Source organism: Cardiocondyla obscurior, linkage group LG15, assembly GCF_019399895.1.
Source record: "Cardiocondyla obscurior isolate alpha-2009 linkage group LG15, Cobs3.1, whole genome shotgun sequence".
Classification (NCBI taxonomy): Eukaryota; Metazoa; Arthropoda; class Insecta; order Hymenoptera; family Formicidae; genus Cardiocondyla; species Cardiocondyla obscurior.
In genome coordinates this window covers 438,458-459,008 of record NC_091878.1, presented here as the reverse complement: position 1 = coordinate 459,008, position 20,551 = coordinate 438,458, and the positions used below count along the sequence as shown (strand labels likewise).

The window sequence follows — 20,551 nt, the reverse complement described above, 5'->3', positions numbered from 1 at the left end:
ACGTCACTTAGAAAAAAATATAATAGCCAGGATAAAATTTAAACGCGTTACCTTCGTAGTTGACCATTCCGTCGCCATCTAAATCCGCCTCTTTAATCATATCGTCGACCTCCTCTTCGGATAATTTCTCGCCGAGATTCGTCATTACGTGTCGCAGCTCCTTCGAAGATATTAAGCCGTCGTTGTTCTTATCAAATACTCTGAAAAAAAAAAGAAGCAAAGTGTTAAATCGCCGAGCTTGTCTGCATCTTAAAAACGCCATTGTTCCTTCGAGAAAATTTTATCTCGGAACGTTCTTTCGTCGCGATTAGGGAGCTTATTACCGGAACGCCTCGCGAAGTTCGTCCTCCCCGTCGGCGCTCTTCATCTTCTTCGACATCATTTGCAGAAATTCGTTAAACTCGATGGTACCGTTACCATCTTGATCCACCTCATTCACCATATCGCGCAGTTCCGTCTCTGAAAGAGATGCGCCACCGGTTGGTTTATATACTTCAACTGTTGTAGTTATTCGCGAGATGCAGCCCGAGCGCATCCGAGATTTGCAAAGAGCAAATTACTCACCCGATGGTCTTTGACCGAGAGACCGCATGACGACCCCTAATTCCGCCATCGTAATCGTGCCATCTTCGTCTTTGTCGAAGAGCATGAATGCCTCTTTGAATTCTGAAATAATAGTTTCCCCATTGTTATCGCGCCCGATCATTACCGTGTCCAGGACACACAATTATTTCTCGGTTGCATTCAAAACGATTTCTCGAGGACGTATCATTATGTACTGATTAATTGTTAATTGCGGAGCACTATAGAAACGTACACACAACGTTCCAGGGTATTTTTGTTATCGATTGATTTCTATCTTGATTATACTCGCTTTAGATTACTGTATCAATCCTGTCTAATTTTACGATCGAACTCTCTGCCGTGGATTTTAATTCAGCGTATTTCAATGCATATTTTATACACCTATGTTCAATTAAAAAAAAGAAAAAAAATTCTTTGTACAACAGGACACGCGATAAAATCATAAATAAATTTTTATTCTGAAATTTTAATTCGAGTTAAAGTTTGTCCGTAGTGAGTTTTGCGTATTTCAAATCGGTTTAATTAAAAAAAATTTCAAAAATTGTGAAACTTATTTCTCATGCAATCTTTCTCGCAACAACTTTATTTAATTAATATCTTTATTATGTTATAATTAAAAAAAAGTTAATGTAACGTGCACGTTTGTGGACATACATACGGTTGCGCAACTAGGAACGAGACATTTTTATATTACTTCTGTCCGACATTATTACGAAGGACAAAGAATATACCTAGAAGAATACTAATGTCAAGTTAGATTGCGAGTTAAGTATAATCAATATCATCGCGTGTCAACGATGAAGTCATTAGCGGTAATGAGTCATCTTTTTGTAATAAGTTATTTATTTAATTATTTATGTTCCACGAATTCCACATACATTTAGCTTATCTAGTTAAACGACTTTTACTATCGGTATCTTTCGGATCTACCGTGTTCTGGCTATTAAATTATTTTCAACACTCCCATTTAAACTGACACAGCAACGAGATATTAGGTAAACAGGAAAAACTGTTGCCAATTGGCACTTATATCACATAACTATCAATCGTATATCTCTCGTGTATCAAACATACTTAAAAAAAATCTTATTTAAAATGCTGTTGTATTTTTACGTCAACGAAACGAAAAAGATAACGTCAGTTCGTGCAAATAAAATAGATATTATCAATATTGTTAGTAACACACAGTACGTCAAATGACATAAAATATTATAACTTGGTTTTAAAAATATCGCGAGCCGCTAATTAGACTAGGAGAATTAATGATCGATTACTTTCAACTTATACACCGAACCATTCACAAAGTCAATCGTAAACTCACCTGCTACCTGATCTTCTGTGAGTCCATATTCGGACTGAAACAGAAAAGAACAAATACCCTATCATTTCGTACGCAAATATTTTTTTTTTCTTTTTTTTTATTATACCTCTTATATTACGTATGCGTGCAGTACTAAACGGTTACTAAAGATATTGCTCCTTAATTATGGGCGAACGACCTTGCTCTATCTACTACACTTCTATAATCTGCTCTCGTCTGATACAGAGACGAAATTCTGGCGAGATGCCCGACGCGAAGGGAGGTCGTATAATGAATTATTAATAATAACATGTCGCAATGTGATAGTTCCGTCTCGCGACTAAACGACGTAGCTGGCCGTACGTTTCATTTGACGATTTTCCCCCGAATAAAAAAGATCCTACTTTAATCATTTTTTTTTTTATTCTCTTGCTTGCTCCGTATTCTTCTTACTTACGCTGAGCTGTCTGATTTGACCATCAATCGTGCTCGTCAATCTACGTAGCTGTCCGTACGCGTGCGTGTAGTTCTTCTCCGTCTCCGCCATAATCGAGCGTGCCGGAAGTACCAGTTGACGAGATTATACAAAACGTAAACTGCCTGGGTTCCGTATCTACGTCCGCGTCTCGTAATTACTCTCGCGTCGCCATCGAGGCTGGCATTTCGATTTCATTACCATCACGTCGCTCGCGCGACGTTTCCGCCGATGCGTAAAGAAAATAAAAAGCGTAAATCGCACTTTTATCTCCAGGGATAGAGGTCGACGCGTATATACGTATATCATTCGCGACGCGTCCCTCGGAATCAAACTAATATTTATCGATTGCGAGCTTTCTCAAGGCCGTCGCTGGTGCCGCGAGAAAGAGATAGAAACGGAGAAGTATGACATATCCGAGAGTCGCTCAGACTTGCCGGCATCGCGATTACTTTTCGTTTATTCGGACGAATAAAAATCGTGGGAGACGGGACGGATATTCGGATCGAGGGGCGGATTTGAGGGCCGACAAATCGCCGTGAGATGAAACGTCGAGAGTGACGAAATGATCACTTCGAATCGGACTTAGATGCACGATATTCCGTGGCGATCACGGGCGACACTCCTATTCGAGAATATGATAGCTCGCGGATGATCAAAAATAGCCCGTCCGTCGTGTGGCATAGAGAAACTACACGCGCTCGGTGTACGAACTTGGCGCGTTCTCACAATTTCGTGCGAACAAAATCGAAACAATAACTCGTATCTCTGGTCGTCTCTCTCTTAAATTTTCGCACTTTTCCTTCGCCTCGTAGACGGGAGAAACGCACTTGCTGCCGCGATTACCGGGACACGCGATATCGAGATGGGCGCAGATGTCCGCGCGGTGACAAAGGCGCGTGTGTTTGAAACTTTGGCAACCTTAGTCTGTTTTTAACTGCTAGGTCCCCTCTACGACTAGATGACTTAGGTGACTGCTCCCTTCCTCGCGCCGGACGTTGCACGGACGTATATTTCGCTCATCTTATTTCGCGCTAACGAGAATCAACTTCCGGCAATTTATCTACACCGTAGTTTTTAATTAAAATATTTTAATTTTAGTCGATACAAATATAATTCGCCCTGTATAATTCGTGCAAGAAATAATTTTATATACTTTCTGACCGAGAATTATATGTTAAAATGATACTCGCGATTATACATGTAGGTATAACGCAATTTACATCGAGATCGAATGTCAGATTCTGTCTGAAATTGTCAACAGTCTTATTCGGAAACGTAGGTAATCCCAAAGTAGAACAACGCGATCGAGAAGTTGTCGCCTGTTAATTATGTCGAATCAATTAAACGGCAGCCGGGCGTTATTTTCCTTCGACGTATCTTGACAACGCGTACGCGGCGTAGGTATATTAATCGAACATGAACTCCCTCGTTATCGATTCGCTCATCGCGTATTCAACTGGGTCAGATCGTACCGTATTTATTGCCGATGTGCACGCATTACGCGAAGCGCACGCTAAGTTGACAAAGGCGATTCGTGACGCGATTCGATCCGTCACCGATAAGCCCATTTCTCGCTTCCATTTCTATTTCTAACTATCAGAAATAATTAGGTGGCCTACTCACGCGAGTCGTCTGGAAGATCGTGCTAATGATTTCAGCGGCAGGCTGAATAATTGATCGAAATTAGCTGCTCACGCGACATAATATTTCTCAGCCTATTTTATCGTTCGCAAAGCGTTCGGAGAAAGACGATTTTAATTTTTTACTTAATCGAAGGCAATAACGTTGTATATAAATATCATTCGTCGAGAGTTAAGTAATTAAATAATTAATTTTTCATCGGAGATAAAAGTTCTTCTTAATCGCGTAAATGAATAAAATAGAAAATCGGAAAAAATTTCCACGAATGTGTAATAAATAAGAAAGTGGATGGCGATTTTCAATTAGACGTTTCGATTTTTAATGCTCCGGATAACTCACCAGGTTAATGGTAACGATGAGATCGTACTGCTGTCGTTGTCCCTTCTTCTTGTTTTTACCGGTTTTGACGGACGCCGCCTTAGGGGTCACTTTCACTTGGCCTTTTTGGGCTGACGGCTTCTGAGCTGGTTTCGCCGCGACCTTAGCACCCGGTGCAACCTTCTGACCAGCCGCCGGCGCTTTCTGACCGGAAGCACCTTTTTGGTTTACATGACCCACGCCATCCGCCGGTTTGTTGCGTGCCTGTGGTTCAATAGACAAAATCTCCGTTAGGGATGAATGATTTTATCGAGAGTAATCAAATTGAACGGATATAAAACGGGACATGTTCGATTATCGTTAAGATACAACGCGACGCCGAACCAATTTTTACTTTGATTTTTCTCCTGTTTATTACGCTCATAAACTTGTAAATTTTACGATTATAGTAAATTTTTAAAATATTTCTGTTATGGAATTTGAAAAGTTATAGCACCGTAAATGTTATGGCACTGTACGTTTTAATCTCGTGTAATTTCTATATTTTTTAAATATTCCCAAAGCATATCGTAATTAAATTACCGATAATATATTTTCTAAATCTCACTGTATCGTCATATTTAACGCTTACTGCATATACTATCGTTATGGTTTATCCTGTCCTTTTTTCGTTCATTTTATCGAGTCGATCCGCTATAAACCGAATCAATATTTTTGCGAGAGTTATTTTGTCAGGCCGTTCGTGTCTCGTGGGCGGAAATTTATATACCGCCGAAAAAGTGAGAACAGATTCCGCGAATAGACCGAAAAGGGAAGTACGTTGACTTTTTTTTGATAGCTCGCGATAAAAGAATTCGTTTAAATTGGAACTGAATCGTCACGGCGAAGTGTTTAGACAATCTAAAAATAATCTTTACAATTAATAATGGAGAGACTGGATGCTTCGCGTGGGCGAGAATGCCGACGAGATAATTATAGACTATCTAATGTGATCTTGACAGAGTCTACGACCTACGTACACGGATTGCATTAAAAAGTACCACGTAATTCTACATTTGTCAAGCTTACGACAATGCTGCGGAATTTCTACTGCGACAAGTCTCGATACTTACGCTTTATACAGTCATTCGTCGATTATCCATAGACGGCTTCCAATTTTTAATATTTTTCAACATATCAGAGAACAATAAATTCATGCTTTGAAAAAAAGGTTTTATTTTTTCAATAGATCAAAGTTGAATTCATAAAATTCAAACGTAATATCAACGTTGGGTTAAATGCTAAATTTATCGTAAAAATAAAAATATATATTGGAAAATAGTTTCGAAATAAGTAAACTTTGAATTCACGATGACCATTCTAAATTTAAAGCTATGCTATAACATAAATGTAAACAAAGTTACGTAATATCGTGATGAATCGAATTGTATGCGACTAATAATAGCATTCCTTATGAATGAAACAGTAATCTAATGCACTAATGCAACGAATGTGAAGCACATTATATTCTTGAGAAAGCAATGAAATTTCTCAAAAATAAAATAATTATTAAATTGCGTGCGAAACGTTATATTTTGATGTGGAATAATTTGCGCTATTTTCTAAGTTTCATTAGAAACATTTTAATTGAGCATACTGAACGATACTCCGTGCCTTATTAATAAGCAGAATCCTGAACCAAGATAAGTTTTATATTTAACTTTCTCAGACTTGAGTTTACTTTGAACTCTTCAAGTTCCAAAGTCACAATTTCCTCCCGAAAGTTCCTCCATACATTCGATAACGGTATAAGCAGTTTCCGGTTACGGCTTTCGAAAAGAAAACTAGCTTACCTTCTCAGTTACATTTTGTCTAACAGAACGCAAAATATTATACAGTAATTACCGCGCCCTGCAATTGTCACTTTACGTATCCCCGATAAGTGTTGGCGCAGCACGGAAAATATTGCCACAACGCCCTCCCCCGTTTCCCTCGCTTTGGTAACGACTCGTGATAACCAACTTGTCGCGGTTGTCGTGAGAAATTCGTACGAAAACATGGAAAATGGTCGGGTGCATCGATCGGTCCGGGCATAACGTTGAGCGCGATCGTTCGTTGCGCATGCGGCGCCACGAACGGATCGATCGCACGGCTGTGTATCAAAAGTGTATCAAAACAAATGCCGGGAGCGTGTCGTTTGACAGGGCGCTCGTGTGTGCATCGTATGCAGCTGGAGGATCGAGAGATTTTTATCAGAAAAAAAAAAAAGAAATCAGAGAGAGAACGAAAATTAATCGCGCGAATCGTGCCGCGCGACAGTTACGGGATTCGCGTGCACGGCGGTCATGATACGGCCCATCCAGACCCGGTTGTTTCGCGTACATTATAATTTTCATCGTAGCACCTTTCTTGTCTATCCCCCCATCTCCATCGAGGCGCAAGCGCGTGTTTCGGAAAATTAAACTCGGTCAGATCTGGAGGTATCAACTGCTCGGAAGTCTTGCGCTCCTCTCTAGTGTTTTCACTGTCGTAAAATAAATACGGACGTTTGACGTGCGGTTTTTAGGGTTTGTTGAAATTTGAAGGTACGCCCCGGAAATTTACCTTCATCGTTAGTCATAGGTTTCAACGAATATTTCAATTATTAATATTTTTACAACCGTATAAGAAGTGTGTAACTCATGTGCTATTTAAAGACCTCTATTTTTTTTTTTTTTTTTTTTTTTCTTAAACTTTTTTTCTGTCTTCTATAATTTTATTTTTATTACATAAAAGATTTTTCAAACGTTCAAATTACGGCTCAATTATATATTCTCTCGTAGTCGACGTCTATTATATATTTTTATTATTATTGATTAGTACTCGTGAAAATTATTTATATCTGATTCGCCGTCGTTTGCGTTATATAATTTATACACCGTTAATAGCCGGCGCTGGATCGACCTCTCTGAAACAGGGTTACGACCAAAGGCGTCTTTAAAACTTGTTTAATCTAAATCTCCTTTCCCCGTCGAGCAGTACACATTTCGTAATTCCCGTGAAACCACATAGCTCCCAACGTGTACAATGCATTTATCTTCTTAATCGAAAACGCCAAGGAGGCTGATATACTTGTTACAACTTGCGCCGAGTGGCAGTCGACTCGTTGAAGCTCAAGGACCATTAGATGCTTCGTATTCCGTTACCCCGTTGTTTATAAAGCTCGTTTTTCGCCATTGCAGAGGTAAAGCCTCGCCGTGGGTAGTCCCGCTCCCGCGGGGAAAATTAATAACGATCGCTAATGGCCGCTTACGAAAGTTCGTCAGAGGCGGGCAGGGTGTAGAGGCGGATGACTTACTTTCATCCGGTCGATTAGATCGGATGGCGCGTGCATCGTGTCCATTTATCGTTTGTACGCCAGCGCATAGTGTGCCATAGTAACACAGTTACGTATGTACGTCGAGTAGCTACCGCGGAAATGCGGATTTAGGTCGCTAACTGCGGGCGTTTTACATTACGGAATAGTGCGACTAAAGAGGCCGGTGATTAGCCCTTAGGGTCGATCGATTTTACGATTTCCAAATGGAACTTTAATAGTCATCGCTCCCGCGACGCACGTAGATCGAAAACAGAAAGCCGTTGCCGCTGAATGCCGGACGCGTAGCGTTGAATAAACCGAGAGAATAATTCCGCACAATAACACAAAATGTGCGAAGCGCATTGTAAATAATTAAAAGGGAATAATTAATGACGCTTGAAGCTTATATTATACACACGTGATAAAGCTCATTTGCATTTTATGGGGAAAATATGAAGCGTAAGAATTATTTTATGTATCGCGGTCATGTTCTGCATATTTAATTTATATATATTACTAAATTTCTGTTTACGTCGATTTATCAATTTTTTTTTTTTTAATTAAGTTCTGCTTAATTTTCGCACACTGTATTTCGGAAGAATAATTTCAAATTTTATTAATATATCGGCATTTTGCCTACGGTGTAGTGTTGATACTTATTGATAAAATAAGAATTTATTTTTATTTTCATCAAATTACGTTATTAACGCTCTACGTGTATTAATTAATATTCTCAATATTCGTTATTGAACGTTTATCATGATAAATATCAATTTGAATGTCAAGTTACGTTCGTGGATGCCTTCAGAGCGTCGAAAAATTAGTCGGAATAAATTGACACGACCAACAGTTTTTAATTACTATTTATAGAGCCATTTATCTCGAGATTGTTTCCGTCATCTTGATTTGGCTATCCAATTAGATAAAAATCTCGAGTGCACTTGTTTGCACATCAACGAGCCCTCTAGTATTGTTCTAAGCTTGAAAAATGAGTTCTTCAAACTTTTTTCCAGGCCACGGGATACTGTTAACTTTTTTTTTTTTTCTTTCTTTTTTTTTAAATAAAAAAAACAAGAGCTGCGCAAAGTGAACTCGCGTGCTGTAAAGCTTTATCTAGATCGCTATTTTCTTAAGTAACATTATGATATGCACGCCACTTTTTTCCCCGTGCGAGTTAGCTTTGTTTCGTTCCATTGCATTATTAATATTATTATTTTTTCCTTTTTTTTTAACGATAACACCGCAAGATGGATGCAGTATGGTTTTGTATTGCTATAGGATGTACGTAATTTATCTTGTCACATCGTGGCTGGATAGATATTGTTATCAATATTATACAATATAGTGTTGTTTCTATCGCAAAGATATACGATATTCTTGAAGGATGAGCACTCATATAATGTATTATTCATATAATACGCGGTTTCTATATGAAATATGCTTTCTATTATAAAATGTTATCACTTGATCACAAGTGTTACGATTCTCATCATTTATTTATGAATCGATCAAACGCTAACTCGATCCGTTAGTGACCTGGTTGTTAGTTTCATGCGTGATAGTCGTGACGTGACCCTTTTTTTTTTTTTACATACATCAAATAAAGCGCAGCTGAGTTGTCGCAAGAAATTAATTATATTTTAATTTTCTCGACGGAAAAACGAAATCTGCATTTTCAAATTAATGGGCATTTAATTCGTATAAGATATTTTTTTTTTGCACGCGATTTAACTTAAAGATACGATTGGCTTAATTACGTGTAAATTAACGTTGATAATTAATATGTCTTTTTAATATTTGATTCGATTAAACGGTGATGAGAACGGTCACCGGTAATAAATATATTTTATATTTCCGCAATGTTATTTATCCAAAATTCTGTCGACTTAATTCTGCCCTCTTTGGCTGCGTGATCGCATACATTGCACGGCGTTATTTCTCGTCTGGAATATTTCACCCACTCAAGTTTTGCTCGTTGTGTTTGCAAGCGAGACCCGGAAACCTCTTTCAAAGGATCAATAATTGGGGATGATTGCAGCTGCCCTTGAAACGCTATACTTTGCGAAACACTAGAGCATCATAAACCAAACAGAAACAACGTTGATTGCCGTTACGAAAGCGCAATCGAGTGTGGCTTTCATCCATTTCATTTATACTCTCAATCGTAAAAAGCTACCGAATATTCAGTATATTTTTCCCATGTTACTGTCTCGTTTTAATTAAAATAGATTTGAGCGATCTTTTTAGCGATAGCAACAGACGTCGATAATAAAAATTAATTGAAATAAATTTCGTGCCCACGGTGGCGTATACTCGCGTATTTCGTATTGAAATAAAATGGAATTCTTTTTTTTTTATTTTTTTTTTTTCCCACTTTTATTTTTGCTTTTTACTTCTATCTTATTGTGTTCCAAAATATTCGGGAACAAATTTGCACCAAAATTGCGAACTCTTGTTGAAATTGCGAATCCATTGATGGCCTAGATTTTCCAGATTGAATAATGTCTCTTGTGCGGCAAGATTTACGAGCACGAACCGCGATTTCAGGCCACGGAATGACTAATCGGAGAAGTATCGCAAGAACAAAATGATACATATTCGCGACGCAATTTATCATATGCATATAACAATTCCGTAGAACCGGGGGAAAACCGTTCGTCCTTGAGGCGTGTCACTGCACTTCCCGTGTAAGGTCTAGAACCGGCTGATTAATAATTAAATCAAATAACGCAGCCGCTTCAACGGCGTGCGAGGGCGGTATCGTGCAATGGTCAAAGGCATCGATCTCCGTTCTTGATTCTAGACCGTGCCCCGACGTTAGTGTTAGGTAGGAACGTTTCTCCTCGCTACATCGAGACGACCCGTTCCGTGACGATCTCTCGTTTGTTTTCGTGCCGAACACAAATGATTAATCTCTGCCAGGTATTAAAGGTGCGCCAGATTCAGGAGTCATTCGAAGCCCAGCGAAAACGCGTAGCCCTTTAAATCCCAACTATAATTACAATCATTCCCGAGATGCCTTATCTCTGAAATAAAATTTCAAAGGAGAGGCCCGATGGTGTTACGCGATTATTTTTATGGGTATCCTCGATCCACTTTCGTCTTTGCCTTCTTTCGGCCGGGACGTTAAACGGCATGTTAAATCATTACAATAGACAGCGTCGGGTGAGAATAACCGTCACGGTATTAGATTGACGAGAGTTCCACTGCTGAATTTCGCAGCATTAAACTCTCGAGAATTTCCTTTCTCTCGCTTTTCTTTTGAAAAGTACTCTACGGAGGCAGAAAGACGGCTATGTTAAAACGTGCACGAGGCAGTGATTTAAAAAAGTTATTTGTCCGAGTGCTCTTCTCTCGGCGAACAATTCTGTCACATTTATTCGGATTTTATTCATTTCTAAAAAATAATTTTACGACCTAATTAACACCATCGAAATTCCCGTTGCAGTTAAGCGTCTCGCTTAAGTCTCGCAATATTAATCTCAAAGATTTTCTTTATTCTGCTTCGCGCGCTTTTACTTAACTTCTACAGATAATCTTCAGGGCTATAGAATGCAGGAGAACAAGGTGGTAATTTATGTTTAAACTTACAAAAAGGAGTAACGATTTTTCCCGTGTTCATTCTTTCGAAAAACAGTCCTTGACCCATGCTATTTACGAGTTGGAAATAGATTCATCCACGTAAAACTTTACACTGAATTTCAGTATTAATTGTGACGACAATAGACGTGATCGTCACTTACCTTAGTATCCCAACGTTGCTTTTTATCTGATAAAAATACAAAAATTGCAAGCTTATTTTTTTCGAACGCCTGCACGGTGAAAATAAACTTCTACGCGCTACAGTAAATTCGATGAAATCGTCAAGATACTTGTGTCGAACGTGTACATAAAAGTATTCTTATCGCTCTTTTCAAATATATTAATGTTAGTGGTTCGAAATTTTTATTCTCAGCGTTTATGGTCCACTTTCAGTGTGGTAGCTTTAATTGCAAGCTCAGTATGGCTCTTACGTCTCCAATTAATCGATCCGCTTCAATCAAGCGGCGATTAAATTTTTCTTTGCGTACTTTTATTTCGTTCAAAAAGCGATCCGTTCACGAACATTGTGAATTACGCCGCTACGTAATCGTGCACAAAAAAAACGCCAATATTAGGGTTGGAGCATGCCAAGCGCACGCGGTAAAGTTAGCGAGGGGGAAAGCGTTGATCTCTCGGGATGAAAAGGGCGAGTAATTAAGAATGACGGAAGTATGTCGAAAAAAAAAAAAAATGTTGCGGTTTTAACGAGAACCGAGTTATATAAATGCACTCATTAGCGGGCTGCTTCTCGACATATTCCTGTCGGCACGTTCGCGCGCGCCGCAACGAAGACACGGAGTTACCCGACGCGAGCTCTTCTTTCCTCTCTTTTTTTTTTTTTAGCCCCGCGAGGCATTTCCACTGTAATTGCGGTGGTCCACTATCCTGAGTCTTCCGTGATATACTTGCTGTTCCGTGTATCACGGAAACTTTTGCGAACGGAGGAAACGAGATAGGGGCGAAAGTACAGGACGTTCGTTTGTGCGCGCGATCGCATTTGTCGCCGGCGAAAATCCCGGAAGGAAATTCTGCGCCGCGCTATGTTTGATCACGCGCTTTATATTCCCGTTTACCTCCACTTCGGGCCGTTCAATTAAAGGGGACAACGTCGAACTAACGCTGCACGCGCCTCGTATGAAAATTAATCGGCCAAACCGATTACGTTGCTATCGGAAACGTTATCGGAAATACGGCGAGAAGTACATCGTCAAGTATCTGTGTAGAGAGGTAGAATTGTACGAAATCTGAACCGAAGCTCGTGAAATACGCGCGAATTCGCAACAATAAAATCCATTAATGATTCGTAACATTTCGTATGTTATTCATCGGCGAGTGTTGCAACGGGTCGGCACTGTAAAGGAGATTATCGAAAGCTCCGCGACGTCTCTTGTTCTAACCACATCGGATTATGAACGTAAATGTAAACGAGAAATTGTGTAAATCGCTTTATTCGTCCCCGGGCAAATAAGCACCATGCGAGAAAAGATTTGTACAATCTCGGTTTCGACGCCGTAATCCGATTATTCGCTACGATAACGGACCAGAAATTTTCAATGAAACACTTTGCGGACCAATGCGGCTTAGCGTAATGCGCGTGCTCTACGCCTCTACGCATGAGCAATGAGCATGTTTCTCTATGTTTCTAAAAATGAACAAGTAATAAATGATTTACTATATCTAGCTAAATAGCTAGCGACTAATCTCTCAACTAGATCTGGATTATTATCTTGGTATATACCTGGCTCAGACTTCTAAAGCTACTTGTGCTGGCGCTGCGAGCCTGCAAACACAAGTACAGTATAGGTCACCAATTACCACGCCACTGTAGTTGGAAAAGTATAGATAAAGTTATGATATAATACTGACAACACACTACTGATACGGTGTACTGGTGCGCCATATATGTGCCCCGTATAATAAGAGCAATAGTACGTTTCGTAAATGTCAGAACGAAACTCGCGCTCGTCGTGTGCGAATAACGCGTGCTGCAAGGAAACTCTTCGTATACGTATTGCGTGACAAAAATCTATTTCAAGCTGGAAGAATGATAAAGTTCAAATAGATATCTGCAACTGACAGTAGTACAGACGAGTCTTTTGAATGATATCAAAATTGCTAGGTATCGCACGTGTAGTTGAAAAAGAGTTTTTAAATCGTAAAAAAAAAAAAAATTAATATTTCTCGATTACGTAAAAAATTAAGAACTTATTTCATAAACAGCGTATGCATATGAATACAGATAATAATTATGCATATGTATATTCTGAAAATATACATATAGCCCAGTGTAGGAGTTCCATTAAAGGTAATGATAGCGTGGCGTGAGTTATGTTGGTTACCGCATAATTTTCGTTATTGCGATCATTTATACACGCAATTAAAAACTTTACATTACTTAAGAATTAAATTTTAATCATTGCTAAAGCGCACAACGACGCAACGGTAGCTTCTTGTAGTTTCGAAATCGAGAAACTATTGTAATTTGCATTATTTTGCAATTAACGCGTTTACCATTCTTATGAAAAGAGTACGAATGTAATTACGCTCGCGAAAAGCTTTACATGGACGGTTTACAGTTGACAAATTTATTATTAGAGAAAATTTTCTTTCGAAGCTTAACGCTCGACTTAATTAATGATCCACCTTTGCTCCCGTTTATCGTAAGGAAAATAAAGAGAATGTTAAATCGAAAAGCTGTCACCGTCAGGGAGTCGTGGAGGGTTTACCGAGCGGAGTGCAACGCATTGATCGAATCCCGCTTTTGTGTTTCAACGGAACTGTTTCCTCTCTGACACCCCGGGCACGATCGTTTACGTCGCGTATTAAATCGAGACCGACTGCTTGTTAACGTGAGATCTACTTTACGTTCCGTCCACTGCGGTCGTTTCGCTATCGTATCGAACGTGGGAGAATTCAGACCGAATAGCGCAAGATTTATTGCACTCGTTTAATGACTCTCTATTGTAAAAGAAATCTCTTAGAATCCCTTTGCTATTTTTCTAGATATTACATCAGGAAATAAATATCGAGGTTGTAATAATTACTGAATTATGAGCAATCAAACTTGGTCAGCGATCACGATTATTATTATAATCGTCGTGCTTTACATTTATAATTCTCCGGTAATCTGTTATTTATTTTTTGCTTTTACAAAAAATTAATTATATTTTTTGGAAACATATTTTTCGAGAATAGCTCATCGCATCTTAATAAATCGTTAATTAGACTTTAATCAAATATCGAATCGTACGGTACTAGAGTAAAATTGTTATTTTGGAATGCTTCGATCACCAATGGAACGAATCAACTGATACAAACTTGAGCGGCATCTAATTAATTCTACATTTAAACATGTATTTGTACGAATAACTTGAAACTTTTATTCTCTAGACTTATCAATTTTTCTTTCTGATTTAGACATTAATTTTATTTTTTACTTTTTTTTTTCGCGGTATTCTTTCCTCGCTGTAAAGTGCTTCACTCTTTCGTAATTAACGTCGAGAATGTTGTGTAAAATACCGCGCAATTGTCCTTTCCTAGTGATTAATGCGCGATCGTAATTAACTGTGTGCTCGAGAATGTGAACGTCGTGTAAAACGAAGGAACGAGGAAAATAGAGAAAGAGATATCAAGCGACGGTTATGCAGCTATTCAGCGGCGAGTAATTTTCTTTGCTACTTGTAATTGTAATTATTTTATATTCGCAATAAGTATATTTTTTTTAATATTAATCACGTCGAGAAAAACATAAAATAAAAATGACAAATTAGATAGACTTGAATACATTAATTTACGCAAATAACCTCGTGCTAAATTCGATTACTTGAAATAAAAAATTATTACAGCTTCGATATCGTTAATTTCGCATAAAGATATTCAATGCAATCCCTTTACAACACGTTGGACTGGATTAGGGATTAGAGTGAGATACGTAAACATAGACTCGCGGACGTTTGAGCTGCCTCGCACGACTTTGTTATTACTACTGCATTTCTCAGTCAGGATCAGATGCGGAATAAATAGTAATACCAATGCTTCGGGGTTTATGATATGAAAATGATAACGCGCAGATGTTACGTGAAATAATGGAAACGTGAGCGAGCGCATATCGGAAAAATGTCTTATATGTTGACAGAACAAGTTATGCAATTTCGATGGAATTTTAGAGTTATATTCGTGTTTATGTATGTGTGGAACCTTAGCCGATATCGTTGCACTATCCTCAAAAGAAAAACTTCCTTACCTTCGTTTCCGTAACGCGAATCTCCACTTATATAAGTATTATTAATCACGAGTACACGTCAGCTGTGTGAATTACGCGTGTATACTTTCTTCTGGAATTTACAATAAATTCATGCGAACATGCAATCTCATTTATCTTATACGCGGACAAAGGATTGCAGCGTTAAAACCGCGGCTTTATATTTCTTGACTTTCTTTGTCAAGATTTCATTTGTGCCTGAAACCGAACTTGGCAATCTGTACGAGAATTCTCGCGGCTGAGCCGTTTATATCGCATTGATTTTATATTCCTTCCAATGGTTCTAATTAATTAACATTTTTCATTGATTCGGCTGATTAGAAATACTCAAACATTTAGAAAATTTTAAATAACACATTTTTATGCCCCAGATTGCTTAACATGTTATTAAACGACTGCTAAATTTTTTTTCCAGGTAATTGAAAATCTGCAGCGTTTATCAGCTTCGCAATATCGGCTTTTAATTGGAAAACTGCGACGTTTCAATCAATCCGTCGCATGTGAAAAAAAAAAGAAAGAAGGAAAATAAAAATCCGACACGTGCTTCCACGCTCTACAAAGTGGAGGTAAGTTTCGCTGTTTGTATCTCGCGACGATCGTTCCGTGAAATTAATTACCATACTAAAAACGACCCGTTTACTTAACGTCTTGCGTGATCCGCGTGCGATATCAGGTACCACGACGGAGGTGTTATTATGCATTCCCCGGCGCCGTTTCCCTCACGTTCTATCTAAGGGAACCATCGTCGCCGTGAGGGAGCCGAGCGTGTAACTCCGCTAACAGCCTAATGGCTTGGTGATAAAGGTGCGCGTTAATGACATTATGGTTTGGCGTGCCAATGTCCGCTTGACACATCGCTCGCGTTCCCTTTCGCCCTCTTAGCACAGGTAATAATACAGACCACTTTTATGGCCCCGTTGAAAAATGAAAAACGACCGCCGAGCCGGTGGCCAGATTGCTCGGGAATTGGTGGCGCGAGCTAAATCGTTTTTCTTTCGATGACACGCGAAAATAAGAATCGCCGCGATTTCCTTGGAAAGCTTTCCTCCCTTTTTCGCGCACTCCTCCCCGGCGGCGGGTTCACGCCGCTCGATTATGGAGCGCCGATACATGAATGATGAAACAGAATCAGTCTGATATACATAACCGTATATATAATTTTACCTTGCTCCTATTTCGCGGTGCGAAGTCCTCTTTGCTAGGTTTCCTGCGCTTGTCCTTGAGGATCATCCTCGCCGCGGCGAAAGCCATGTTGTCGTTGGCACACTTTTCCGACTCGGTTCCGGTTAAATAAGCGTAAGCTCGTCGATCGGCTTAGCGACTAACGAGCTCTTTTCGAACACAATGTGACAGGAATCACCGATCCCGACCAGCGTATAACGCGACAGTAATTTTTCTTTTTTTTCTTTTTTTTTATTGCTTTTATTGCCGGTCGATCGACACGCGGGCTTATTACTTACGTACGTGTATCACAATAATTAGATGTATTTCGCCTGTATACTTGTGCGCTCTTAAATTTACCCGTGTGTACGAACGGTAATATATTTCGAATTCGAAAGCTGTCAAAGCTGGCGGTACGCGACGTGATCACCCTATTCGCTCTATCGTGATCCTTATCGTTTAATTATCGTCTCGCTGTATCGTCGTCGTTCTCGTGGCCGCAGTCTCGTCCCCGTGTCTCTATATGCTTCCTTCAACGTATCTCTATTCGCAAATACTTCCGCTCCCGGCTCTTCCCGTTTAAACCCAGATCGGCGAACGCTGAACGCTAGCGATTACGTTTTAGGCGCGCTTTTGATTGCGGATATAGCCGACGGTTGTAAACTGCATTGTCGTAGCAGCCAACGAGTCCGGTGCCAGCTGACTTGATCGCGACGACCCGATTGATAATACCGGAAGCGTACCGGCGATAATGCCGGCGTCGTGTTTCTGCCGGCGGCTTTTCTCGTGTGTGTTACTCGCCGGCGAAAATTCGCGAAAGCTTGTCGGGAACATTTGCCCCGCCGTGACGTGATGAGTACGCGTCCCTGGATCAACACTGCTATTTCCGTTTTCGTTTCCGTTCAGACTCGATCTCGTTCGTCAACGGTGATCTCGCCCCGGTTCCGGCACTTCTTGCGACTCGTCGCGATTAACGCGATTGCTCGCGCGGTCTTCTGCGTCGATCAAGCGACGGTTATCCTAATTATGATCATCGATCTAGAAAGAAAGAAAGAGACAGAGGAGAGGATGGTTCGTAGCCTGTTTTCACGCGCGGCTAACATTTTACACGCGAGACTCGTATAATCAATCGCGTTAGCGGCGAACTCGTTTCCCAAGAAGGAGCCGATCGGAAGTGAAGAAATCGATCGAGAGCGTTGAAAGGGATTCATTATTTTTGGCATGAAATAAGGATAGGGTGGATTGGAACAATAACGCTTTGGCAATCAAACTTGATAATTACCTGGCGGCAATAATATATATGCATTAAAATTCAGGAAGATGTAAAAAAAAATTTTACCGTATTAATTAAAATTAAAAAATCATTTCAATGTACATAGAAATCACTAGCTCTGTTGGTTTATCTAATTGTCACGTTGTGCATTTTGTCTCTTGTATTCGTAACCCAAATACACGTTAAATCCTCGTCGAATCAACGTTTCCGCGAATGCATCATTCCGAGCATTCTTGTGAAACTCGCGCGGCGATGCATACCGCGAAATTCCATGCTCATGTAGCGCGATAATGCAACGTATCATGAAATCGGTTACTTCGCTTGGATGCTCAGCGTTTCACTGTCGCCGTCGTTATTCCGCTCGCACTCGTGCGTTTCTCTATCTGTCTAAAGAGAGAACCTTGAAAGCCCACGTGCACCCCGTTGTCGTTAATATTTCAGGGTTATCGGACAGCACAGCGTCGCGCCGCGTCACGCCGGTAGCGTGCATTTCGCGCGTTTTGCATCGCCGCGAAGCTCCGATCAGGAAATCTCCGTCGCGCTCCGTTGATCCGTGACAAGCCGGTTGCAAGCTGACATCAGCTAAGCATTACCCTACGACTGGCACGGAGAAAACTGACGAGCAAATTTTTTTTTTTTTTTTTTTCAAGTTTCTTTTCTCGAGAGAAGATATTTTGCACTGTAAGAATAATTTACGAAACGGTAATATAATCTCCCGTCTATGTGACTACATTTGCATACTCGGGGGAGACAAACTTGAAATACAAAGCGTCCTAAATTTACAATCTTTCCATTTAATGGTACGTTCTGTGAATTTAAAGTCGATCTTTTCCGCGAAACTTTGAAACCGTCGGTGTAAACTATCTAAGGGTACAATTAGATTTAAAATTATATTTCTGTCAAAGCAAATTTTATTTGACGATAAACTAAAAAGATTTTTTTTGTTTCCCCCGGTCTCCACCTGCCCAAGTTCCTCGGTCTACGTCCTTGAAACTTTGTTCGACAAATTCACGTTTCAAGCTAGAAAAGTTACAAGGATGTTTATTTTAAAAAATTTCAAGTTGCGACATTCCGTTGCGTCTTTCCGCAATAAAAAAATCATGCCGAAACTCACTAATAAATACTGGTCAAATTACTAAAATATCAACTCCTGTGTAATACGCGATATAAATAAAATGTTGAATTTTCGTTATATTGAAACCCGATTGAAATCAAGCTCTAACGAAATTTGAAAACTAATTCAATTTATAAAATCAAGTTTATTGCTTCGCTTGTACAAAGCTAGTTGAACGAGCGATCGTTGTCAGATATATTGAAATAATCCGGAAAGAGCCGAGCGTATAACAAAATGTTGAAATTGCGTATCTGCGTTTCGAACCCGCGCGGATTCCTGGAAATACGAATTTCAAACGTAATCGAATTTTCTTCGCGATATGCCGAGCACGTGAATTTTTCTCGACGGTATACCCGCCGTTATTCCACAAAGATAGGGAAACAGTCCCACCGAGAGCGGCGGAGAAGTTGAGACGCGTACCGATGTTAAGCATCAATAGACAGGTAATCATATTGTAAGGACCCCCTTTCTCTTTCGTTGCGAACGAGCTTCTCGTCACTCTTGCAAATCGAAAACGTTCAATTCCTCGTGTTCCTCGACCCATCTTCGCTACTCTCGTGGGAACTTGGCGTACGAGTAGTATTGATCATTCCCAGGCTGCAGCCCCTTCTTCCCTCCCCGGTCCCCGGCGTCCTCCGACCATCATTCCGCGTCCTCCGACCTCCGATCTCTGACCTCCGACCTCTGTACCTAAATCTAATCCCCCTTTCCTACATCGGCAGGGGCTGCATTGCCCCCTCCTGTCCTTGCCCCCGGGCTTTCGACATTGCGATATCCACATTTTATGTATTTTTTTTTTTTTTTAGTGGAAGTTTGCATCCTTCCATCTTGTCGTTAAAATTAATTTTAATAGAAGGATATATTCAAAATTTTATTGAATAGATTTATAACGTTATTTATGTTAAAATCAAATTTATTCTGCAATTTAATTAATATGTAATAATAAGCCAATCATAAATTAAATATTTATTGAGACTTGACAACTGTTTATTACATTAAATAAAAATATATAGTAATATAATAAAATTAAATTATTAAAATTCAGATAAATGTATCTTTAAATGGAAGAATCAATGTGTATTATCAATATTATCAGAACACGATTTAAAAAATGGAAAGTTTTTAACAGTTAGCTATCACGAAATATTAATAATGTAGTCTTCGTCGAGCTAATTGATTTTATTTATTTATTTATTTTTTTTTTTAACGATTAGGTGTTACATGGACAAAGTCCAGTATGTTCTAAATTTACACCTGTTGCCCATAATGTTCCGCAAAGAAAATACATCTCCGTCATAGCTCTTGGACATGTCCGGCAGCGCTTGACATCCCGTTGGTCGCAGCTTGATATCGCGAGTAGCAACGTATTGTCTCGTACGGTGACAATACCGTAACTCGGACAGCATTTTACAGAATGTTTACGTCCAGAAAACAGAAATGTGTACGCATATACGCGCAGATAAGTGCGCGCGCACAATTATCCAGGTTCACGTCCTACTTACGATATCGAACTGCACGAGAG

At 39.6% G+C, this 20,551-nt stretch overlaps 1 protein-coding gene across 4 annotated transcripts in view; it reads right to left on the bottom strand.

Moving 5' to 3' along the window:
• Positions 1-20,551, bottom strand: part of LOC139108467 (calmodulin) — a 34,404-nt gene that overhangs the window by 1,575 nt on the left and 12,278 nt on the right. The window contains exons 1-7 of one of the 4 annotated variants that reach the window (XM_070666802.1): positions 16,646-19,788; positions 12,959-13,000; positions 4,344-4,586; positions 1,907-1,940; positions 565-666; positions 324-459; positions 52-200 (exon numbers count right to left, since the gene is read on the bottom strand). In XM_070666802.1, the coding sequence (XP_070522903.1) occupies positions 52-200; positions 324-459; positions 565-666; positions 1,907-1,940; positions 4,344-4,586; positions 12,959-13,000; positions 16,646-16,732 (793 nt within the window). In that variant the 5' untranslated portion in view covers positions 16,733-19,788. Of the gene's footprint in view, positions 1-51; positions 201-323; positions 460-564; positions 667-1,906; positions 1,941-2,342; positions 4,016-4,343; positions 4,587-12,958; positions 13,001-16,645; positions 19,789-20,551 lie in introns of those variants that run through there. The other 3 variants (XM_070666803.1, XM_070666804.1, XM_070666805.1) reach the window with 3 other exon arrangements.